The 22,825-nt window shown below is 55.5% G+C and overlaps 3 protein-coding genes across 29 annotated transcripts in view; 2 read left to right on the forward strand and 1 right to left on the reverse strand.

Moving 5' to 3' along the window:
- Window positions 1-12: 12 nt before the first annotated feature.
- Window positions 13-8,859, forward strand: GLB1L (galactosidase beta 1 like). Of its 12 annotated transcripts, none has more exons than XR_016231867.1 (17): window positions 13-152; window positions 1,248-1,370; window positions 1,516-1,682; window positions 1,940-2,090; window positions 2,273-2,333; window positions 5,267-5,361; window positions 5,460-5,634; window positions 5,721-5,779; window positions 5,878-5,999; window positions 6,104-6,144; window positions 6,293-6,411; window positions 6,620-6,743; window positions 6,849-6,938; window positions 7,078-7,191; window positions 7,731-7,862; window positions 8,086-8,301; window positions 8,433-8,859. XR_016231867.1 is itself a non-coding variant. In XM_002712599.6 (17 exons), the coding sequence occupies exons 2-17, from the start codon at window positions 1,305-1,307 to the stop codon at window positions 8,700-8,702; spliced, it is 1,953 nt and encodes a 650-aa protein (XP_002712645.3). In that variant the 5' UTR covers window positions 13-152; window positions 1,248-1,304; the 3' UTR covers window positions 8,703-8,859. The 12 variants fall into 12 exon arrangements, 11 of the variants coding, with proteins under 11 accessions (XP_002712645.3, XP_008257436.3, XP_089185923.1 ...); XM_002712599.6 differs by having other exon boundaries at window positions 6,669-6,743; XM_008259214.5 differs by lacking the exons at window positions 1,516-1,682; window positions 1,940-2,090 and having other exon boundaries at window positions 6,669-6,743.
- ANKZF1 (ankyrin repeat and zinc finger peptidyl tRNA hydrolase 1) lies at window positions 8,811-14,569 on the reverse strand. 8 transcript variants are annotated; one of them, XM_051848130.3, is made up of 14 exons: window positions 14,447-14,569; window positions 13,922-14,044; window positions 13,026-13,138; window positions 12,752-12,854; window positions 12,477-12,670; window positions 12,081-12,193; window positions 11,840-11,987; window positions 11,429-11,657; window positions 11,110-11,265; window positions 10,141-10,594; window positions 9,867-9,978; window positions 9,581-9,748; window positions 9,363-9,448; window positions 8,811-9,136 (listed from the first exon to the last, which is right to left on the reverse strand). In XM_051848130.3, the coding sequence occupies exons 6-14, from the start codon at window positions 12,119-12,121 to the stop codon at window positions 9,013-9,015; spliced, it is 1,518 nt and encodes a 505-aa protein (XP_051704090.3). In that variant the 5' UTR covers window positions 12,122-12,193; window positions 12,477-12,670; window positions 12,752-12,854; window positions 13,026-13,138; window positions 13,922-14,044; window positions 14,447-14,569; the 3' UTR covers window positions 8,811-9,012. The 8 variants fall into 8 exon arrangements, with proteins under 8 accessions (XP_051704090.3, XP_051704088.3, XP_089185919.1 ...); XM_051848128.3 differs by having other exon boundaries at window positions 13,879-14,044; XM_089329793.1 differs by having other exon boundaries at window positions 13,879-14,044; window positions 14,476-14,551.
- A 47-nt stretch (window positions 14,570-14,616) lies between these two features.
- ATG9A (autophagy related 9A) overlaps window positions 14,617-22,825 on the forward strand; it is a 9,816-nt gene continuing 1,607 nt past the window's right edge. The window contains exons 1-16 of one of the 9 annotated variants that reach the window (XM_051848126.3): window positions 14,745-14,875; window positions 15,258-15,318; window positions 15,838-15,895; window positions 16,325-16,456; window positions 16,575-16,618; window positions 17,494-17,558; window positions 18,234-18,395; window positions 18,577-18,718; window positions 18,914-19,662; window positions 19,748-19,901; window positions 20,004-20,183; window positions 20,569-20,817; window positions 20,972-21,150; window positions 21,258-21,375; window positions 22,076-22,298; window positions 22,434-22,579. In XM_051848126.3, coding sequence (XP_051704086.1) covers window positions 16,354-16,456; window positions 16,575-16,618; window positions 17,494-17,558; window positions 18,234-18,395; window positions 18,577-18,718; window positions 18,914-19,662; window positions 19,748-19,901; window positions 20,004-20,183; window positions 20,569-20,817; window positions 20,972-21,150; window positions 21,258-21,375; window positions 22,076-22,298; window positions 22,434-22,579 — 2,514 coding nt within the window. In that variant the 5' untranslated portion in view covers window positions 14,745-14,875; window positions 15,258-15,318; window positions 15,838-15,895; window positions 16,325-16,353. Of the gene's footprint in view, window positions 14,876-15,165; window positions 15,221-15,257; window positions 15,319-15,837; window positions 15,896-16,324; window positions 16,457-16,574; window positions 16,619-17,493; window positions 17,559-18,233; window positions 18,396-18,576; window positions 18,719-18,913; window positions 19,663-19,747; window positions 19,902-20,003; window positions 20,184-20,568; window positions 20,818-20,971; window positions 21,151-21,257; window positions 21,376-22,075; window positions 22,299-22,433; window positions 22,580-22,825 lie in introns of those variants that run through there. The other 8 variants (XR_016231865.1, XM_008259201.5, XM_008259203.5 and 5 more) reach the window with 8 other exon arrangements.

The raw sequence follows: 22,825 nt of genomic DNA on the forward strand, positions 1-22,825 counted from the left end.
GCTAGGCCTGCAGGTGCACGGGTCGCGGGACCCGGGCGAAGGTTCCCTACCTGGCCTTCAGTAGGGGTCAAGACGCAGGCGTCTGCGCCAAGTGGGGAGCAAAGCCGGGCTCGGCCCGAGTCCCCCAGGACCTCTATCTCCCAATGTCCGAGGTAGGAGGCCTTATACCTCCCGTGCGCTGGGTCCAGAATGCGCCCAACTATGGCCCATCCCTGAGGGCGGCCCGGGGAGGGGCCGGTGACCTTCCGGGCCCTGCTCACGAACCTCACTGCCAGTTTCTAGACAGGGGGTCTTAGTAACCTACCTGCTGTGTGACCTCGACCAAAGATGCTTACTTAGCCTGTTGGATCCTAGTTTTCTGTAGCTGTAAAAATACATGTAATAGTGCCTAATATTTAGTGCATGAACTGCGAGGCTAATTCAAATCCCAGCTAGACTAAACTAGTTGTGGGAGCTCAGGCAGTCTACCTGACATGTCTGTCCTTTAGTTTGTTCATCTGTAAAGTGGGAACGGTAACAGTGTTACATAACCCTCAGTAAGTGTCAGCAACAGGAATGATAGTTACTACTACTCCGCTCCTCACATCCCAGGCCTGGGACTATGAGGGCAGGAGGGTTGGAAATCCCCAAATTCAGCCTTGGCATCAAGCAGTTGTCACTGACATCTCTTGCCTAAATGGGCAAGGATAAGCTGGAGAGGGCGCACACTTCCAGAGAGGATGGGATGGCCGGGATGGCCAGGATGGGCTCTCCAGGAGAAGGGTTCAACTTGTGACCTGGTTTCCCCCTGCCATAGCTCTGATCACCATGAAGATTTTCCTATGGTTTCCCTTGGTACTGACCCTGTTTTCCTGTGTGTTCTGACATTCTGTCATGTAGATTTAATCTGCTCTGTGTCAGGCCCTGTGCTTGAAGCTGGGGGTCCCAGATGGACAAAGCACTCCTCACCTTCAGGGAGCTCAGTCTTAGTAGCGCAGTGCTTCTTGTGAGTGTCCCTGGGAATCTTGCTAAAATACAAATTCTGATGCTATAGGTCTGAGGTAGGACCCGAGATTCCGCATGTCTAACAGGCTCTCTGGTGACGCTGATGGAGCTGGTTCGCGGCTGCGCTTTGAGTAGCCAGATGTAGAGGACTGTTACACATTAGTAGAGTGGCAGGGAGCTGAAGGCTGGAGACCCAAGCCAGGCTAACCGCCTGGCAGCTTGAGGTGGTCTCCGCCCCCTTGCTCACTGAGGTTCCCTCCCAGGAATCTGACACGTGACCGTCGGACCTCCGGCTCAGAGAGAGGAGCCCTGTAAGCGCCATGGCTCCGGAGGCGGCGCCCCTCTTTCCCTCTCTGCTTCTGCTGCTCCTGTCGCTGCTGCCCCAGGTAAGACGAGAGGGTCGAACCACTCGGGCTGCGGTGAGGCGGGATCAGATCCGGCAGATGAGATGAAGTCAAATAACCCAAAGCCACGGGCAGGGCTAGTTCCATTTGCAAACGCGCAGCCCGCGCCCCGTCTCTGCCTTTGCAGGCAGACACTCGGTCGTTCGTAGTGGATCGGGAACATGACAGGTTCCTCCTGGACGGGGTCCCCTTCCGCTACGTGTCTGGCAGCCTGCACTACTTCCGGGTACCGCGGGTGCTTTGGGCAGATCGGCTTTACAAGATGCGGATGAGCGGCCTCAACGCCGTGCAGTTGTAAGAAGTGTTCCCTAGAGCCGCACAGGGGCGGGCCGCACCCTCCTACCTCTCCATTAGACAGGGGCTCGGCACTGGAAGGCTGACTGGTTTGCAGAGGGCCTAGTTAGAGCTCCAGGGCGCCTTGGCCAAGGGTGGGAAAGGGAGGGCCAGGACCTCCTTGGAACTGCTTCCGGATGACTCCCTACAAGGCCTGAACCCCTGGGCCTCCCTGACATCTCCCCACCTTGGGCCCTGTTAACCTCTTCCTTTCTCAGTTATGTGCCCTGGAACTACCATGAGCCAGAACCTGGGGTCTATAACTTTAATGGCAGCCGGGACCTCATTGCCTTTCTGAATGAGGCATCTGTAGCGGACCTGTTGGTCATACTGAGACCAGGACCTTACATCTGTGCAGAGTGGGAGATGGTGAGTTAGCTGGAGAAGGACAGAAGCAAAACCCCCTGTGTGGGGTTTCGAGCCTACTCTCATCTGCCCACACTTGAGGGCCTTTTCCTCCACCATACTCAACTCCCTCCCCTCCCACATTCCCCCTTGCACCCCCAAAACAACTCAACCCACGTGCTTTATTGTCTTTATGTGTGTCTCAGGGGGGTCTCCCGTCCTGGTTGCTTCGAAAACCTAATATTCATCTGAGAACCTCAGATCCAGGTGAGTTGAGCCAAAAAGATTTAGCAAACACTGAAAACATCAAAAATTGGATCATTTGGGTGCCAGAAACAGAATAGATCATCCCCGGATTGGGGGCCATTCCTTAAAGTTATTGTTTCCTTTGTAAGCTGCAGGATGCTTGAAACTGGTACCATGCAGACCCAGTCCTGTGCAATGCAGGTTAAACATAGTGAAGGAGACAACTTTTTTTTTTTTAAAGTCTATATGTGCAAGTATTGCAAGCTTAGTACAGCTTGCATACATGCATAGTACATACTATGCAAAAAAGTCAGTCGAAATAGTGAGTAGCAGACAAGGCCTCTTTTGGGTGGGGTGGTCAGAAGAAGCTTTTCCGTGGTGAACTTTGAGCTGACTGCCAGGGGAGAGAAAGCAGTGATCATGTAAGGAGTGAAGCAAGAACATTCCACGCAGAGGCAACAGTATATTTGATGGAAATAAAATGGCATGATTGGGCCGGCGCCGTGGCTCAACAGGCTAATCCTCCGCCTTGCAGCGCCGGCACACCAGGTTCTAGTCCCGGTCGGGGTGCCGGATTCTGTCCCAGTTGCCCCTCTTCCAGGCCAGCTCTCTGCTGTGGCCCGGGAATGCAGTGGACGATGGCCCATGTGCTTGGGCCCTGCACCCCATGAGAGACCAGGAGAAGCACCTGGCTCCTGGCTTTGGAAAGCGCGGTGCGCTGGCCGCAGCGGCCATTGGAGGGTGAACCAATGGCAAAAGGAAGACCTTTCTCTCTGTCTCTCTCTCTCACTGTCCACTCTGTCAAAAAAAAAAAAAAAAAAAAAAGGCGTGATTGACGAACCAACAGTAGATCGAGATAGTGGGAATCTAGCAGGTAAGTGAGATAGTCAGACATGAAAACCGGAGATGAGACAGACAGCTGGCACAGGGTCTTAGAGACCATTGTAAAGTGTTTGTGTTTTGTTGCGAGTACAGTAGAAAGCCGGAACAACATCTAACCAGAGATGTGACATGATTTGATTTGTTTTGATATCACTAGCTGGGATGTAGAGAAAAGATTCAGGGGAGTAGGGATGGAGCTGGAGAAACCACTTGGGAGACCATTACTCTAGTGGAGGACAGAGATGATGGTAACAGAAATGGAAAGAAGGCAGAATTGGAATATGGCTTGGAGATTAAAAGCACCAGGATTTTTTGATAGATTTTGATTGGAAGGGGAGGGTTGGGGCTATATGAGTAAGGTTGAGAAAAGGAAATCAAGTTGCTGGTGAGTCAAGATGGTGCTATAGGGAGGGTAGAGAATAGTGGTGGTGGGTGAACAACTCTGGAAGAGAAAACGGACATTAAAGAAGCTTCAGATTGTGTAGTGTGGAACTTGCTGGAGTGCTCTGAGCTAGAAACATAAATATGAAAGCCATAAGTCTAAAGATGGTTTTGAGATAGCACTTGGGGAAAGAGCATAGAGAGAAGTAAAAAACGGTAACTCAAGATTAAACTCTAAGGGTGCCTAATATTTCAGTGTTTGGATTTCATTTTATGTGCAAATAGAAAGTCGTTAGAGCAAGGGAATGATCTTATGACTTATTCGTTTTAAAAAGGCCCCTCTGGCAAAATGCCTTATACCTGTGGAGGACCCTCTGGGTGCTATCTGTCTCACTTCATGGGGTGTTGGAGGGTGTTAGGCTACTCATTGCCCTTTCCAAACTTAGTTAACTATGCATTTAAAGTGGGGAGTTTGGATGGAGCAGCAACATACAGTCTCCAGTTTGCTGGAGAAAGCTGGCGACCTGCTCATCGCTGAATCCATGGTGTGCGCTCATCCTCCTTGATCAGCAGCAGCATTCAGTGTAGCTGGGACCTCTGTCCTCAGCTTCCCTGACACCTCACTCACCAGGCCCTGCCCCCACCCCGCCCCTGCCCCGCCCCGCAGTCTTTCTGACCACTCCGTCTCAGTCTCAGTCTCTTACTGGTACTGGGGGCTGTGCCAGGGTCCAGTCCTCGGATGTTTCTGTTTATTCTCATTCCTTAGGTGATCTCATCCATTTGTGTAATAGAATTAAAATCCACCTAATGGCTAATGATCCTGAAATATGTATCTCATGCATATAATTTATTACATAAGAACTCTATTTTACCTGTTCTTAAAAAAATTTTTTTTATTTATTTGAAAGGCAGAGTTAGAGATCTTCCATCCACTGTTTACTCCCACATGGGTAGCAGGGGCCCAAACATTTGCGCCATCTTCTGCTGCTTTCCCAGGCACATTTTGAGGGAGCTAGATTGGAAGTGGAGCAGCCAGGACTCAAACTAGCACCCATATGGGATGCTGGTGTTTCAGGCAGTGCCTTAACTTACTGTGTCACAACACCGGCCCCATCACCTTGTTCTTCTTTTAAGATCTATTTATTTATTTGAAAGTCAGAGAGCTACACAGAGAGAGAAGGAGAGGCAGAGAGAGAGGTCTTCCATCTGCTGGTTCACTCCCCAGTTGGCTGCAATGGCCAGAGCTGTGCCAATCCAAAGCCAGGAGCCAGAAGCTTCTTCCAGGTCTCCCACATGGGTGCAGGGGCCCAAGCACTTGGGCCATCTTCCACTGCTTTCCCAGGCCATAGTGGAGAGCTGGATCAGAAGTGGAGCGGCCGGGACTTGAACCGGCACCCGTATGGGATGCCAGCACTGCAGGTGGTGGCTTTACCCACATCGCAGGCCCCCTACCTTGTTCTAACATTTAAGGTTTTCTGTGTTCAAATTTCATTGACATGTAAGTATACAAGTGCTAAGGCTTGAAAGTTTCTTCTGAAAAGTCGCTGCTTCCCAGATTTAGGTGTGGGCAAGTGGGATGGAAATAGCAGCCCAGAATACAGGCAGCACTGAAGCTTCGGGCAGGTATGCTAGGGTGGGGCTGTGGAGGTCGTGGTGGCCCCCACTGAGCAGAGTACTGCTCCTTCCTTTAGATTTCCTTGCTGCAGTGGATTCCTGGTTCAAGGTCTTGCTGCCCAAGATATATCCATTTCTCTACCACAATGGGGGCAACATCATTAGCATTCAGGTATAAGTGGGAAGCTGACTGGGCAAAGGGAAGGAGATACAACGGGTCCTTAACCTTCTGCAGCTCTTAGCTGGGCTCTACTTTCTTTCCCTTGGCAGGTGGAAAATGAGTATGGTAGCTACAAGGCCTGTGACTTCCATTACATGAGGCACCTGGCGGGGCTCTTCCGCGCACTGCTAGGGGACAAGATTTTGCTCTTCACCACAGATGGGCCCGAAGGACTCAAATGCGGCTCCCTCCATGGACTCTACACCACCGTAGATTTTGGCCCAGGTCTCCTGATCGAGGGTTAGAAGTGCCATCCGGGGAAGGGCACCTCGCCCGTGCTATTTACCTTTTGCCTTTGCTCCTTTCTGCAGCTGACAACATGACCAGAATCTTCACTCTGCTTCGGAAGTACGAACCCCGTGGCCCACTGGTGAGGGGCCAGAGAGGAAGGAAACCTAAGCAAGAGCCAGGGCTGGGAACGCACCCTGTTTGCATCTCACTCACGGTTCCTTTCACTTCACACTCTAGGTGAACTCTGAGTACTACACAGGCTGGCTGGATTACTGGGGCCAGAACCACTCTACACGCTCTGTTCTAGCTGTAACCAAAGGCCTGGAAAACATGCTCAACTTGGGAGCCAGTGTCAACATGTAACTCAAGCTGCCGGGGCCAATATGAATCAGTAACGGGGTGTTGGGGCTGAAAGTCAAGACTCAGTATGTCAGCTGTTACCTTTCCCCTTGCACTCCCTCAGGTACATGTTCCATGGCGGCACCAACTTTGGATACTGGAATGGTGAGTCCAGATCTCTGGGGGTGAGAGCAGGAAGGTAAAAGCCACCTGCGGCCACCAGTTCCCACTCTGCTGGCAGTTTCCCACACAATGCTTTCTGACTGGCGCCTGTCATCCGAAAGCTACGTTAATTAAATTGGTTCAACCTCAGGCGCTGATGAGAAGGGCCGCTTCCTTCCGATTACCACCAGCTACGACTATGACGCGCCCATATCTGAAGCAGGAGACCCCACACCTAAGCTCTTTGCTCTTCGAAATGTCATCAGCAAGGTGCTACTACTTCATTAAGTCCCAAAGTCTTTTACTAATTTGGGGGGAGTACCCATGGATTGATGTTGGTAAAGCATTTCCGACTCAGCCAGCTGGGCCTATGTGGGGAGATACACACGAGTGTGTGAAAAACTAAAGGATCTTCATGACCTCTGAAGCCCTTTCCTGGGCCTCAAGCTAACAGCCCTGCTCTCGGGTCTTGGAGTAGGGGTTGTTTCTGTGGTTTGTCTATGGCTCCTGAGAGAATATGGGCTCAGTTCCAGGAAGTTCCCTTGGGACCTTTACCTCCACCGAGCCCCAAGATGACACTTGGACCTTTGACTCTCTATCTGGTGAGTTCCTTCTCCTATCCTTTATTTTGAATATAAACTCTATCCGGTCCTACCCTCTATCCAGAAACTTCCTTCCTACTCTGACTCTTTACCCTGTTCTAATAGGATGGGGAGTTGCTGGCTTTCCTAGATTTCCTGTGTCCTGAAGGGCCCATCCATTCAGTCTTGCCATTGAGCTTTGAGGCTGTCAGGCAGGTAAGGCATAAACCTGTGGCTGGTGGGGATGGCAACTTCCCTCAACAGCTGTAGTCAAAAGCAGCCTCCACCCACCCATTTTCTTCACAATCTTTCTTATCTCTAAGTTCACTTTAAGTACTCGTTCTTCTATATCCAGGACCACGGCTTCATGTTGTATCGGACCTATCTGACCCATACCATTTTTGAGCCAACACCACTCTGGGTGCCAAATAATGGAGTCCACGACCGTGCCTATGTTATGGTGGATGGGGTGAGAACCTAATTCCAGGCTAACTTGTGAGCCCCAATTTCCTCCTGCCCCCAGCACCCTTCCCCACCTGCCTGTTCATACTTCCAGAGTCCAGGGGAGGGATGAGGAAGTTTAGGAACAGAGATAACTGACACATGGCTACAGTCTCTCTGCCCTCCAAATTAGGTTTCCTAATGTGGCTTCCTCTGCGTGACCCAGAGCTGAATGCAGAGCCCTTCCTTTAAAAAAAAAAAAAAATTTTGAAAGGCAGGCAGAGAGGGGGACACAGAGCTCTTCTGTCCACTAGTTCACTCCCCAAATGGCCACAACAGCCAGGTCTGCACCAGGCCAAAAGCAGAAGCCAGGAATTCCATCCTGGTCTCCCTCATGGGTGGCTGGAGCCCAAGTACGCAGGCCATCCTCTGCTGCCTTTCCAAGCGCATGTGCAGGAAGCTGGGTCAGAAGCAGAGCAGCCAGGACTGAAACCGGCATTCCAGTACAGGACGCTGGCATTGCAAGCTGCGGCCCCTCCTTCCATAGAGCATTTCTCTGATCCACAGGTGTTCCAGGGTGTTTTAGAACGAAATATGAAACACCAGCTATTTTTGGTGGGGGAAATGGGGGCCAGACTGGATATCTTGCTGGAGAACATGGGGAGACTCAGTTTCGGATCTAACAGCAGTGACTTCAAGGTGAGCTTTGCCTGTCCCCTGCCTCAGTACTCTCATCAACCAACCCCTTTGAAAACAGGAGCCTAATGGAAGATAAACAGGTGCCATGTCTTTCAGAGTTAGGCAGAGAAGCAGTGGCTTGCTGGGGATCTAGACATGGCCACCAGTTACATCCAGGCTTGGTTAGGGTTAGTTTGGCCTAAGAGCACAGTGAATGATGACTTTTCATTTGCCTTTCCCACAGGGCCTGTTACAGCCACCAGTTCTGGGGCAAGTAATGCTTACCCAGTGGATGATGTTCCCTCTGAAAGTTGATAACCTTGTAAAGTGGTGGTTCCCCCTTCACTTACTGAAAAGCACAAAACCTCAAACTCCCTCTGGCCCCACCTTCTACTCTACAACGTTTCCAATTGCAGGCCCACTTGGGGACACATTCCTCTATCTCCCTGGATGGACCAAGGTATTGCTAATGTTCGTAGTCGGTGGTGGTGGTGGGTGGTACAAGACAAAGAAAGGACTCCTCAGAAGTCCGAAGGGGATGATTCCAACCCCCAGAGAACTGACTCTTTCCCCTCTCCTGCCTCCTCCCAGGGCCAAGTCTGGATCAATGGGTTTAACTTGGGCCGGTACTGGACAAAACAGGGGCCACAAGAGACCCTCTATGTGCCAAGACCCCTGCTGCTTCCTAGGGGAGCCATCAACAAAATTACATTGCTGGAGCTAGAAAACGTGCCGCCCGAGCCCCAGATCCAGTTTTTGGATTGGCCCATCCTCAACAGCACCGTGCACAGGACATACATCTACTCTCTCTCTGCTGAGGCACAGAGCGCCTCGGAACCAATGCAGTTAAGTGGGCACTGAAAGGAAAGGGAGCCCTTGGGCCTGGGACATGGAGCGGGCAGGATCCTTTGCTGGCCACAGTGACCACAAGGAGCCAAGGGCCAGAATGCCTCTGAGTGTGAGTACGAGTGCCGTTTCCTTGCCAAACTTTATTGTGATTAAAGTTCCAGAGACAGCAGCAGCTCCACACACCTCTGTGGCCCCGTCCTTGCCCTGGTCCCGAGTCCCTCCCCCTAATTCTCTGAATACTCTCTGGCTTCATGGGGAAGAAGAAACAGGGCTGATGTGAATATGCCCTCCCAGAGTTGGCCCCAGGTGGAGCTATAAGCCATCAGGAAGAGGGCTTCCCTGCCCGACTGCGATGATCCTGGAGGCAGCGTGTGGAGCAGAAAGAGAAGTCGAGGTAGTGAAAGGGAACGAGGCCTTGGAGGGATGCCCCACAGCTCCAACAGCGTCTGCACAAGAGGAAGAAAAACAGTTGCACAGGTAGCCTAGAACCTTCCAGGGCAGTCCAACCTCCCCCTGCCGTTTGTTTTTGCTCCAAAGATGCCCAGAACATCTAATTCCCTCAGCAACTCTTCTGCATGTCATGTAGGCACTCGCTGCGCTTGCCCTAAGTGGTCCCCGTGTGGGAGTCTGCCCACGCCCACCTGCCCAGGCGCTCAGCCCCCTGCCCCCTACCGGGCGTTGACAACCGCAGGGTCAGGAGTCGCAGGGCTAGGGGCTCCCAACTGCGCAGCGAGTCGGCGCTCTGCAGCCAGAGCTCTCTGAGAGAAAGCAGAGTCACGTTAAAGAGGAGGCCTCGTCGGGCACAGCGGCCGCAGGAAGCGTCAGCAGCACTCCGCGGGAGGGGTGGGGCCGGCAGGGAGGAGCATGGGGAGCAGCCCCTCCAGCCGCACCTTCTCTCGGTCGCTAAGGGCGGCGAATCGCAGCTGCTCTTCCCGCTCCCTCTGCTCCTCCGCCTGCCGCTGCCGCCGCTGGTCCTCCCGCTGCCGCCGGGCTGCCTTCTGCTCCCTCTTGCGGGCAGCCCGCTGGGCCTCCATCTCCGCAGTCAGCGGCCCCGGCACCTGGAGGATTTCCAGAAGGTACTAGATGAGACCCACAGAAGCCGTCCTTTGTCAAACCGCCAGGAAGCAGACACTCCAGCTGGGCTCTGCGAGGCCTTCCCATGCTGCACTTCCCTACCTGGGCCTTGTGGTAGTCACAGGCGTCCGGATTCTTCTCCATGAACCTTCGGAACTCATTACGCGTTGGTTTGTCAGCTGCTACAGCGTAAGGCGGCCGGGCCCGCGAATCCCTGTGTGCAAGAACCCAGAAAAACAGGTTCTGTTTGCCTCCTGCCTGGCCTAACATTGCCCAAGCAGATGGAGGGAATGCTGAAGAGTGGCCAATGCCAACATCTGCCTCCAGATTCTCTTCTCTTTGCTCAAAGCGGCTCAGGGCGGGGACCTTTACTTACTGCACAGAGGGGTCAGCACCTGCCTCCAGCAGCAGACGAACTACCGCGCCTCTGCCGGCAGCAGCTGCGGCATGCAGAAGAGTAGAGCCTCCGGGGCCCAAGGGGGCACTGAGCAGAGAGCTAACCGCAGGGTCTGCGGGGCCGGCAGCTAACTGCAGCGTCAGCAGTCCAACATCTCCCGCCCGGCAGGCAGCCAGAAGCCCAGCCCAGAGGTCTGGCTGACCAGGGGCCTTGGCTTCATCCGGCGAAGGCTCCCGGGAGGCTGACTGCAAGAGCCCATCCTCTTGAGGTTCCTGGAGAAGAGCCTCCTGGTCTCGACTTCTCTCCTTCTTATTCCTTTTTCTCCTCCTCCGCTTGGGCAACACCTCAAACTCGCGAAGATCCAAGGTCCCCAGTGTCAGCTCCACTAGTTCCAGCTCTACCTGGGAGCCATCCTCTTCCTCTGACCCTGAACCTGGGGGAAAGTCTGACATGTCAGATCCATCTAAGGGATGAGCAGAGGGTGGAAGGACATGGGCTGCCTCAGGTGCATAACAGTGTCTATAAAGAGATAATTCAGATCATCCTGAAATGAAATTGTTCTTCTTTTTCCCTGGACTCTCCCTGTGAGCAGCCTTAGGATGATGTACAGTAAAGTACAGAAGCAGCTCTTAGCGCAAACCCACCGCATCCAGTGAGACAGGTAGATGACAGGGGATTCAGGCAACACATGCAAGTGTCTACTCCATGCTAGGACTTCTTACAACTATGAACAAGAGAGGTAACAGACTTGGGAAGATTACTAAACATGTCTCAGTAATTGCTATGGCATACCCCATGTGACGGACAGACCCTGAGGTGGGTGGGTGTGTGCTGTGTAAGGACCTGTCTACAGACTGGGAGATGGGTCAGTTGACAATGGGGAACTTACACTACATTACCAGGACAGACACCCAGACAGACTTGACAATTGCCAAATGGTGCTCAAACCCTGTTTGGGAGACTCTCCGTTCTGTCCAAGTGCCTCGTTTTCATCCCCGGGGACCTTTCTTCTTTCTTTCTCAGTAGCCCCCTTCCTCTCGGCCCTTGCTGTCTTCCAGCGTGTTGGAGTTGAGGGCAATCCGACTGTTTCCCGAGGGTCTTCTCCTGTCATAACACAAAAGACCTTTCTCAAACACAGCTGAAGGGAATCCCACCCAGGCTTCTCAGTGAGGCTGTAATTGGGCTGCAGTCTGAGGGTTAGAATAGGGCTTGGGCTGAACAGTATTGGAAGGCCTAGGGAGTCTGGGCATCCAGAACCAAGGCTCACCGTGGACATGCAAGGTGGTCAGCTTCTGGAACACACGCTGTAGCTCTCGGAAGGTGGGTCTGCGGGTGGCGAGGGGGATGTCCCAAAGTCGGGGATCCCCCCTTTGCAAGGGAGCCCCATGGCCTCCGAAGAACAAGGACCGGCCAGAGCGAGGGGCGCGCAGCAGTATTGTGCCAGCCTCCCCCAGTGCCTTAGCCCAGTCTGGCCCTGCCAGCAGGTCACGAACGTCCTGGAAAAGAGAGACACTCAGCCCTGTGTATCTTCACGTGTTATTTTGAGACTCCAACCAAACATAAGAATTGGAAAAGGTACAGGAGTCAAACACCGACCCGCCGCCCCCAAGTGTAACATTTAGTGAAGGGAACTGAGAGGCAAAAAAGGAGGGCCACCAGACCTGGGGGCCTAACTCACCTTACACAGCGTGGCTTCATTGTAGCGCCTCAGGGTGGCTCCAGCGGACCGCGGTGCCCCACCCCGGGCATCCCGAAGGCCCTGGGCTGTGCCTCGCTTGGCCCGCACTGTGTAGCGGTGAAAGGTTTTATGTGTCACCACTTCTCCTCTATAAACGGCACAGACTCAGTACTGGAGACCAGCTGGTGCTCCCAGGCGAACAGGATCCTTTCCACCCTAACCCCACGCAGCACCCACTCACCCTTGAAAAACGGCCCCGGCAAAATGCCCTGCTGCAGCCATGAGGACCACGCAGTATCTGGGGCCCCCACTCTGCAGGTTTTTGAGCAGTAGTTCTGCCTCCTCTGGGGCCGCCTGGGTGACAGAGAAGCAGTAGAAACAGCTGTGTTGCATTCATTGAGAACAAGAAACCAACTGCCAGTGCTAAGTGCTCCACATACGTTCCCTCGTTTAATACAAGCATCCTGAGTCTGGTTTCTGTTTCACAAGGGAATCTGAAGCTTGACGGAGAGGTAGTCAGGGTCAAGTGGGAGAACCAGAGTTCAAGTTCAACCCAAGACCACACTGTCCAGGAGGATACCCACACCCACCAGGAAAGAAGGGCAGGGTTCACCACACAGCCTGTGCTGCCACTTGCCTGGCGAGGGCCTAGGACACAGCGGTAGGCATAAAGAAACTGGCCCTGGGCATTCTGGAAAAGAACCCGATGGGAGCAGAAGCCTGGGGGCCGGGTAGGCGTCTCCGAGTCAGCCCCCTCCTCATCTGGCGCCTGCAAGTCCTCCTCGCTGGCTGAGTCCGCGTCTTCTGAGCCCGAGATGCTGGAAAGATCTCCTGAGAACAGTGGACATGACATCTACACGTCTGCTACCCCAGCCCTGAGCTTCCTGCTCCCACCCGCCGTGTCCTGCTCACCTGTGGAACTCTGCTTCTCGAAGTCCAGGGCAGACAGGAGAGGCTTGTTCTTGAAACGTTGCTTTAGATTAAACCGATGCCAATCAAGCTTATAATGTTCCCTCTGATAGAAAAGCAAAGAGGGAGGCAGAAGATGGAAATATACCCAGCCAAGACGGGTAACACCAACTCCCTGAGCCAAAGCATAGAACTCAGCACAAATTCAATGTCTGCCTCTCCCCACCCACCACTCTAGTTTGCATCTAACAAGAATCTCTGCACCCCGGCCTTTTACCTGTTCCTGATGGCTCTGGAAGGTCTGGTTACAGGTCAAACAAACCAACTTCTCTGACACCTCCAGAGGACCCTGGGGTAATTTTCTTTCTGGGCTCGCTGTCCCCTGTGAACCTAAATAGGGAAGGGGATTGGGGGTAGGAAGGGAGGCAACTCCACAGGCCTAGGATTGCATTCAGCGTCCAACACACAAGGCAGACACAAAATGGCATGACTGCACTCTTAAGGAATTTTTAATCTAGTCATGAAATTAATGGCCCAGCAATAATATAAAGTATAATATACATAATGATGTATTAAATATAATATACTTATCTCTCAATATTTATTTCATATATTTCCATACCTGGAAAGATGCATGTAAAATGACTATAAATCAAATATTGTACTTAAATTAGCCAAAGAAAAATAATTTCTGGTAAGGTTACTTTGGAAATAAAATTATTTTTAACTGTACAAAAGCCACCTCTCAGATGTCATTTTTTAAGCTTACACTTCCAATTACACTGGGCAGTTTGTCTCAACAGAGGTACAAGAAAATATGTACAACTAATGTTGTATGAAAGCAATAATAAATGTTTTACATTCAGCCAAAAGGAATGATTTGATTGGAGTCCAGTTAAATCTGAAATACATCTAGGCATGTTAAAGTGTTTTTCAAGTGTAAGGGTAACGCGATGACACTTGAGCAATGGCAAGAGTCTTATGTGGAGACGTTTGAGGGGGGCTGTGCTGGAAACTCCCAGTGAATAAATCCAGCACCCACGCCGGGGAGTGCCAGGAAGCACGTGTGCCCGGAGAGCAAGCCCTCTCCGCCAGAGCCTCAGGAGTCCACCCCGAGCCTTCCCGGGTACCTGGACAGGAAGTAGGCAGAGCCTCCCCCGCAGCGTGGCTCACCAGGCTCACGCCTCGGAGGAGCGGCGCGTCCGCGCGGAGGTCCAGCAGGGAGACGGCCGCAGGGGCCGCAGCTGCAGCCGGAGCTGGCGACATAGCTGAGCGGGAACTGTTTGGAAGCCGCTCCTGGAACAGAACGAGGGAAAGAAACAGCTCGATCCAGCTGCCGCGTCTGCTGCCTGGCTGGCTGGGTCTCCGACGCCGCAAGGCACACCTCGGCCCTCCCACCTGCTATCGGCTCTGCGGTAAATCCTTGACACCACTCGGCTTTCTCAAACCCCTGGTCTCGGACCACCACCGAGTGAAATGGGGGAGCTCCCAATGCAGTCCAGCACATTTAAAATCACCGCTCGGCTTTCTCAAACCCCTGGTCTCGGACCACCACCGAGTGAAATGGGGGAACTCCCAATGCAGTCCAGCACATTTAAAATCACCGCGGTTGCCTAGCCGATCACGCTCCGTTCCCCGTGCTACAAGCCCCGGCAATGACCGACCGCGTAGACGCGTCCCCGCCCTCTGAAGCCATACCAAATGTCCCGGGAGCCCGGCGTACGCACGTCTCCAGTTCGAAAGCCGGATTCCGTAACACCACAACAATACCGTCACTACGGAGCAGCGAAGAGGACAAACCGCGGCGCCCGCACCTGAGCCCCGCCCCACGTAGAGCACCGCATTGGTCCTCTGATTGTCCAAGAACCGCCTCTAGCCTTTAGTCCCGCCCCCGGAGCCGAGAATTGGCCGTCGTGTCTCCACCCCCTATGTTCATTGGCCAGGCCGGCTGCGGGTGACAGTGAGTAGCAGAAGCCGGGCCTAGCGCTCCGGATCAGGCCGAGCTGGGCCGAACAGAGAGAGCCCAGGAATCGCTCGGGTCGCGGTTCCTGAGGTGACACGCGAGACCGGTTATTGAAATTCTAAGGCCCGGGCTGGGCCTGGCCTGGGGGGCCTGAGGAGCCCTAGGTGAGCTCGCGGCGGGTAACGGGGGAAGGGGCGCCGCGGGCGGGGTGGGGGCGCGCAGCCGAAATGTTTTGATAGCGGGCGCGCGCGCTGGGGGGCGCGCGTGGGCGGCGGGGCCGCGCTCGAGGTTGGCCGCTGTTGGGAACCGAGCCCTGGGCCCGGGGCCGGGCCACCCTGGGGCTCGCTGGGCTCGGGTCTCGGCGGCTGGGTGTAGGGAGGCAGCCCAGCCCGTCCAGGGTATCAGCTGTAGGACCGCCTCGATCCCCCCATCATCGGCCGGAACCCCCGAGCCCAGGCCCTGCCTGCCGGGGCTCCATGGGCCCTGGGTCTACACTGACCCAGTGAGTGGTAAGTTTCCTGAAGAGCAGGGCTCTTACTAACCCAGGGACTCCCACCGAGGCCAGGCTGAGCCAGGATCCCCAGTCCCCAGGGCCCACCCTCACTGGGTAAGTACCACCTCGCCCCTGCCCGGCTCCAGGATCCTATGAGCTCACAGATTCACCCAGGATCTGGAGTGTCCACTGAGTCAGGACTTCCTGTCCAGCTCTGCCCGCCTGCTGAATCTTTGGTGCTGTGGACACAGGGGAATGGGGTGACCAGTGAGGTCCTCTTCAGAAGACTTCCCTGGGGGGTGTGGGCCCCGAGAAGCAGGTCTTGATCGCCAAAGCCAAGGTCAGGCAATGGAGGAGCAGTCCAGGGGGGCTGCTTGGCCTCAGAGCGGTAATGACTCAGTCTCTACAGGGTCAGTGACTTTCTCTCTGGGGTCCTGGAGCTGAATGAGTGGCCCTGTTTAGTATAGCCGGACGAAGTGCCCCTAGCCCTGGGCTGGAAGGGTGCCTCTTCCCCGGCTGCAGGCTTCCTGCCCAGGTTTGGCCTCCTCTTGGTGGGGCTTGGGTGGGGGGAAAGGTTGGGTTCCTTTCTGGCCCCTCTCCCCACCCTCTGGGGCCTGATGCCTTCTCCTCCAGCAGCGGCAGAGCCAGGGCATCGAGGGCTGGAGTGGAGCAGACACTGTCCATGGAGCTGGTAGGGCCATGTGCTTATCTCAAACCTTTGCTTACAGAATGCTTCCAAACTGCTAGTTTCTGGGGAAACCAGGCTTTCAGAAGGGGTAAAGGGAGGGACCCTCCTCTCCACTGACTAGAAGATGAAACAGCCCCCACCCCACAGCCCTCGCCCCCCCCCCCCCAACACCAGGGGCAAATGCTGAATTCAGATCAGAAAGGCACTGTAGGCACCCAGTGAAGACTCTGGGAATGGCTGGCCAGAGCTAAGGCCTCCAACGCCCTAAACTTACTGTTCGCTTGGGTTTCTTCCCTTCTTCTGCCTCTGAGCCGCTGAGGGTGGTATAGAAACAAAGCGCAAGGAGTCTCTCTTCTTCTGGCCTGGGAGGCAGGGTAGCATGCAGGGGCACCTGGGTCTGAATCAGGGTCTCTTCTTCCTTGTCACTGGCAGGTGGACCGGGTGGCCAGGGGGCGGCGGTGATGGCGCAGTTTGACACGGAATACCAGCGCCTAGAGGCCTCCTACAGCGACTCACCCCCTGGGGAGGAGGACCTGCTGGTGCACGTTGCTGAGGGGAGCAAGTGTGAGTCCTGGGGCGCGGCAGCCAGAGCCGGGGCATGGGAGAAAGCTGAGGGAGCACTGGGGGAACGAGGGGCTTGGGTTGCTTCAGGTCCCTGACATCTGTGCTCCTGTGTCCACAGCCCCTTGGCACCACATTGAAAACCTTGACCTCTTCTTCTCTCGAATATCCTTTGTGTCTCTGTGCCGGGGCCCTTTAGCCTCTCCCTAAGTCAGGTCCCTGATGGGAGGCCACGGTGGGTTTCACTCTGATCTCTGGAAGAGGAAATGGAGCTCATCCTGAGGCTGGTGAAATAATGACCGTGAAAAATAATGATGCGGCCGGCACCTCGGCTCACTAGGCTAATCCTCTGCCTGTGGCACCGGCACACCGGGTTCTAGTCCCGGTCGGGGTGCCGGATTCTGTCCCGGTTGCCCCCTTCCAGGCCAGCTCTCTGCTGTGGCCAGGGAGTGCAGTGGAGGATGGCCCAAGTGCTTGGGCCTTGCACCCCATGGGAGACCAGGAGAAGCACCTGGCTCCTGCCTTCGGATCAGCACGATGTGTGCCGGCCACGGCGGCCATTGGAGGGTGAACCAATGGCAAAGGAAGACCTTTCTCTCTGTCTCTCTCTCTCACTGTCCACTCTTCCTGTCAAAAAAAATTAATTAATTAAAATTAAAAAATAATTAAAAATAATGATGCCCCACGTTTACCGAGAGCTACTGCCCGCGTGCACTTTGTGGTGTTCATTTATAAGGGAACTAAGAGTGAGCCTCCTGTTTGATGAGATGTTAATAATCGTGATAATTAATGTCTTTTGACTCATTCAGTGTCTCTTCTGTGTTAGATATTTTACGTGTGTTATTTCAGACCTAATAATCTGATGAGACAGGTGTAATCATTCCTAAGCTACCACTATGGACAAAAGCTTAGAGGTGAAGGAACTTGGGCAAAGCCACACAGCTGGAAAGTCACAGAATGAGGACTTAAGCTCAGCTATGACATCAAACCCTGTGCTCTTAATGCTGCCTTTGCTGGTCATTTCTTCTTAACAATTGCACGTTTATAATCTACACCAGAAGAATGGCTTCACGTGTATGCTCATTGGGGAGGTATTCGAGCTCATGTAAGTACAAGACAGTGTAGCAGAGGAACCCATCTCCTTGTCCTCACCCCGGCCCCACTTGCCAGCTCAGTCCCAGGTTCAAAACTCTGCAGACCTTTGTAGTTTTGGAACTGGGTGTGGCACCATAACGGACAGCCCCAGTTTCTTATTAAATGAGCTTTCCCAATACCGGCTCTCCCATAAGGAGAACTCAGTCCGAGCTCCGGGGGAATGCCCGGACTTCAATCAGGTGGGCCCCGAGATGCCAGCTGCTGACTTCAGGAAAATGCTTCCGTCCCAGCTGCTGGGTGGAGCCTTCCAGGAGGGAGGAGCCACATGGTGCTGCCAAAGAGGAAAGGGGCTGGGAAGCCTCCTTCAGTAAGAAGAGTGCAGACCCCCAAGGGGAGTGCTCAAAAGGCAACCGGGGCTGCAGCTCAGAACCACGAGGGTGAAACCTGTGAGAGAGTACAGGGGCCATGGCAGAGATGGCCGTGCAGTGAGAAAAGCAGGTGCCTGGGGCTGAGAGCGGAAAACAGGAGCTGATTCGGGCCTGAGAAGGCCCCATGAGGTTTGGCAGTAGCCAGGGTCCATGAAGAGTTCTCCAGCCCCTTCCTTGTCCCCAGTCTGCTGCCACCCTCCTCTGTTGCCCTACTTTATTTCACTGATGTGCCTGAGTCTCTCTTCCCAACTCCCCAGGCAGTTCCTTTTTGTGGTTGCCTTCACTACCTTCCTGGTCAGCTGTGTGGACTATGACATCCTATTTGCCAACAAGATGGTGAACCACAGTCTTCACCCTACCGAGCCTATCAAAGTCACTCTGCCAGATGCTTTTTTACCTGCCCAAGTCTGCAGTGCCAGGTAAGGGCTAAGGTCAGAGGAACACCAACACCTGTGATTCTGCCAGCAGGTGGGTGGGGGTGGAGCCTGAGGTTGGCACCCATACCCCAGCACCCAAGCTTGGGCTTAGCCTGGCAGAGAGCAGCATGTCCGCCAAGATTGCTCCCTTGAGGGCCTCCCCGCCTCTCCTTTTCCACACCAGGATTCAGGAAAACGGCTCCCTTATCACCATCCTGGTCATTGCTGGTGTCTTCTGGATCCACCGACTTATCAAGTTCATCTACAACATTTGCTGCTACTGGGAGATCCACTCCTTCTACCTGCATGCCCTGCGTATCCCCATGGTAAGGCTGGGGAGGGGGGAAGTTAGCGCCACAGCCTCAGGTGTCTTGGGGGTATTCCTGGACATCAGGTGTCCTTGCCTGTCACTGGCGAGTCTAAGCGCACGACCCCCTAAGTCTCACACCTAAAGCTGGGCACAGGGTCGCGACGACAAGCCCACCTTCCACACCTTGTCGTTTGTCCCCTCCACCCTGCAGTCTGCCCTGCCGTACTGCACGTGGCAGGAAGTGCAGGCCCGCATCGTGCAGACCCAGAAGGAGCACCAGATCTGCATCCACAAGCGTGAGCTCACCGAGCTGGACATCTACCACCGCATCCTCCGCTTCCAGAACTACATGGTGGCCCTGGTGAACAAATCCCTCCTGCCCCTGCGCTTCCGCCTGCCCGGCCTCGGGGAGGCCGTGTTCTTCACCCGCGGCCTCAAGTACAACTTTGAGCTGATCCTCTTCTGGGGCCCCGGCTCTCTCTTTCTCAATGAATGGAGCCTCAAGGCTGAGTACAAACGTGGAGGGCAAAGGCTAGAACTGGCCCAGCGCCTCAGCAACCGCATCCTGTGGATTGGCATCGCCAACTTCCTGCTGTGCCCCCTCATCCTCATCTGGCAGATCCTCTACGCCTTCTTCAGCTATGCCGAGGTGCTGAAGCGGGAGCCCGGGGCCCTGGGAGCCCGCTGCTGGTCGCTCTATGGCCGCTGCTACCTCCGCCACTTCAACGAGCTGGAGCACGAGCTGCAGTCACGCCTCAACCGCGGCTACAAGCCCGCCTCCAAGTACATGAATTGCTTCCTGTCTCCGCTGCTGACCCTGCTCGCCAAGAACGGCGCCTTCTTCGCCGGCTCCATCCTGGCTGTGCTTATCGCCCTCACCATCTACGACGAGGACGTGCTGGCTGTGGAGCATGTCCTGACCACCGTCACGCTCCTGGGGGTCACGGTGACCGTGTGCAGGTGGGCAGGGCAAGCAGGTGGGAGCAAGCAGGCTCGCAGGCCAAGGGGAGGCTTCAGCCCCTCACCAGGACCCCGATCCCACCAGGTCCTTTATCCCGGACCAGCACATGGTGTTCTGCCCTGAGCAGCTGCTCCGCGTGATCCTCGCTCACATCCACTACATGCCTGACCACTGGCAGGGTAATGCCCACCGCTCGCAGACCCGGGACGAGTTTGCCCAGCTCTTCCAGTACAAGGCAGTGAGTGGAGTTGGAGTTAGGGCCTGCTAGAGACCGGCTGGTAGCTCGGTGGTGAGGGCCGCGCTCCCTCTGCCCTCCGTGACCTTGCCCCCTACCCTTTAGGTGTTCATCCTGGAGGAGCTGCTGAGCCCCATCGTCACACCCCTCATCCTCATCTTCTGCCTGCGCCCACGGGCCCTGGAGATCATAGACTTCTTCCGCAACTTCACCGTGGAGGTCGTCGGCGTTGGCGATACCTGCTCCTTTGCTCAGATGGATGTTCGCCAGCACGGGCACCCGCAGGTACTGGCGGAGACTGGAGACAGGGGACCAGGGATGCTGCTGCCCTCAACAGCGTCTCTGGGCAAAGTACAAAACGGCACCCCTTCTGAGCCCACAAGCCACAGGAAGGCAGCCCTGCCCCAGGGACACACTGCTGGTAACCAGGAGCCTGGGCTGGATTTCAGCCCTAATGTGCGCGACGGGCCACGCTCCCTTGAGAAAAGCACAGTGCAAGCAACGAACCCTGGCATGTGGCTGGCTGCTGGTGGGGTGGGCACCGGGGCACATACGGCGACACACTGCGGTCTCTGTCCTCCGGGGCAGGGCTCCCTGCTGCGAGAAAGGTGCACGCGGGGTCCCTGTAAGAGGGCAGTCCTGCTTACCGCGGTCGGTCTCTCTTGCGCAGTGGCTGTCTGGTGGGCAGACAGAGGCCTCGGTGTACCAGCAAGCCGAGGATGGGAAGACAGAGCTGTCCCTCATGCACTTTGCCATCACCAACCCTGGCTGGCAGCCACCACGTGAGAGCACAGCCTTCCTGGGCTTCCTCAAGGAGCAGGTGCAGCGGGACGGAGCCGCCGCCAGCCTTGCCCAAGGGGGTCTGCTCCCTGAAAATGCGCTCTTCACGTCCATCCAGTCCTTACAGTCAGAGTCCGAGGTGTGTCGCAGAGCTGGGCAGGGAACTGAGGACCAGGCGTGGGGTGGAAGGCGTCTTCCTGGGTGTCCCGTTGGGTCCTGAGGCGCCGAACACCAGGGCATCCCAAGGTCTCTCTCCTGCCCTGAGAATTCTACTCTCCCCTTTTCTTTCATAGCCCCTGAGCCTTATTGCAAACGTGGTGGCCGGCTCATCCTGCCGGGGCCCCCCACTGCCCAGGGACCTGCAGGGCTCCAGGCACCGGGCTGAGGTTGCTTCTGCCCTTCGCTCCTTCTCCCCTCTGCAGCCCGGGCAGGGCCCCACAGGCCGGGCTCCTAGCACCATGACGGGCTCTGGGTGAGTAGAGGTGGGCCAAGGCGGGAGGGCAGGGCAGCAGCCCCCTGCAGCTGGCATGGGTCTCAGAGGTGCTGACGTCCGCTGTGTGTCTCTGCCGGGAGGCACAGGGTGGACGCCAGGACAGCCAGCTCCGGGAGCAGCGTGTGGGAAGGACAGCTGCAGAGCTTGGTGCTGTCTGAATACGCGTCCACCGAGATGAGCCTGCACGCCCTCTACATGCACCAGGTGAGTGGGCAGCTGGGACGTGGAGGGGGGCTTAGAGGCAGACAAGCAGAGCCTGGGTTCCAGCAGGTTCCACCTGCTCTGTGACCTACAATCTCTTAGTGGCTTCCAGCCAGGGATGCTCACATTGAGGGCCCGCACCCCGCCGAGGTCTTCCCCGCCTAGAATCCCCCTCCCCAAGCTGCCCCGATGACTGCCTCGTCTTCTTCCTCAGACCTCTGCTGTTACCTCTGCCCTCCCTCAGCCAGAGCCTCCTTGGCCAGAATCCTCCTCTTCTGTTTCTCTCCAGAGCATTGGCACCATCTGATGTGCCGCCTGCCTTCCTTGTTTCTTTGGTTATGGTCTGTCCTCCTCCAGCCACCAGCAACAGCCTGGGAGCCCCACAAGGGCAAGCACTGTGGTCTGTTTTGTGCACCACTATGTCCCCAGGACCTGTCTGGCACTCTGACCCTCAGCGTGCTCTTGAATCACCTGGATAGGTAACACGAGGGCCACTGCAGCCTATATACAGGTTTTGCCAGGGATCTGCTGAGAACGTAAGCCACGTGAGTTAGATTTGTTGCACGCCATTAACAGGGCAGGTGACCTGGGTCAAAGATTCTAGGTGAGGCAGTAGCAGCGGAAACTGGCCGACACCGGGGTGGGGGCCAGCTGTTTCAGACAAACAGCCTGTCCCCAACCCAGGAGCCCCTCTCTTTCCCAGCTCCACAAGCAGCAGACCCAGGCTGAACCTGAGCGGCATGTGTGGCACCGCCGGGAGAGTGATGAGAGTGGGGAGAGTGCCCCAGAGGAAGCAGGGGAGGGGGCCCGGGCGCCCCAACCCATCCCCCGCTCTGCCAGCTACCCCTGTGCCGCAACCCGGCCCGGAGCACCCGAGACCACTGCCCTGCATGGGGGCTTCCAGAGGCGCTACGGAGGCATCACAGGTATCCAGTGGGTCCTGGGGAAAGAGCAGTTAGAGGAGGGTGGTTCTTGAGACCCCCCAAAAGGAGGCTGGCCCCCGCGCCCCCAGCACCCCCCCAGACCCTTCTCATTCCTGTCTGTGCCCCTTGTCTCTCCAGATCCTGGCACGGTGCCCCGGGCTCCTTCTCACTTCTCTCGGCTGCCCCTTGGAGGGTGGGCTGAAGACGGGCAGTCGGCATCCAGGCACCCTGAGCCCGTGCCCGAGGAAGGCTCGGAGGATGAGCTTCCGCCGCAGGTGCACAAGGTAAAGGCTTCTGGAAGAACGGCTGAGCACCGCAGGGTAGCGGCTTGCAGGCTGAGGGAGCCGCGCCCGGGGGAAGTAAGGTGCCCCACCACCCACAAAGCGCACGCCCGTTCCCTCCGCGGCCAGCTCCGCCATCCGGGGCTGGACTCTCCACTAGCCTCCCTAAGAATCACCTCCTTTCCCTGTCTTTGCTTTTTTTTTTTTTTCTTCCTAACCCAGATTTATTTCTTTCTCCTGCCATTGCCA

This window comes from Oryctolagus cuniculus, chromosome 3, assembly GCF_051225735.1.
Source record: "Oryctolagus cuniculus isolate XC-2025 breed Fujian yellow rabbit chromosome 3, ASM5122573v1, whole genome shotgun sequence".
NCBI lineage: Eukaryota > Metazoa > Chordata > Mammalia > Lagomorpha > Leporidae > Oryctolagus > Oryctolagus cuniculus.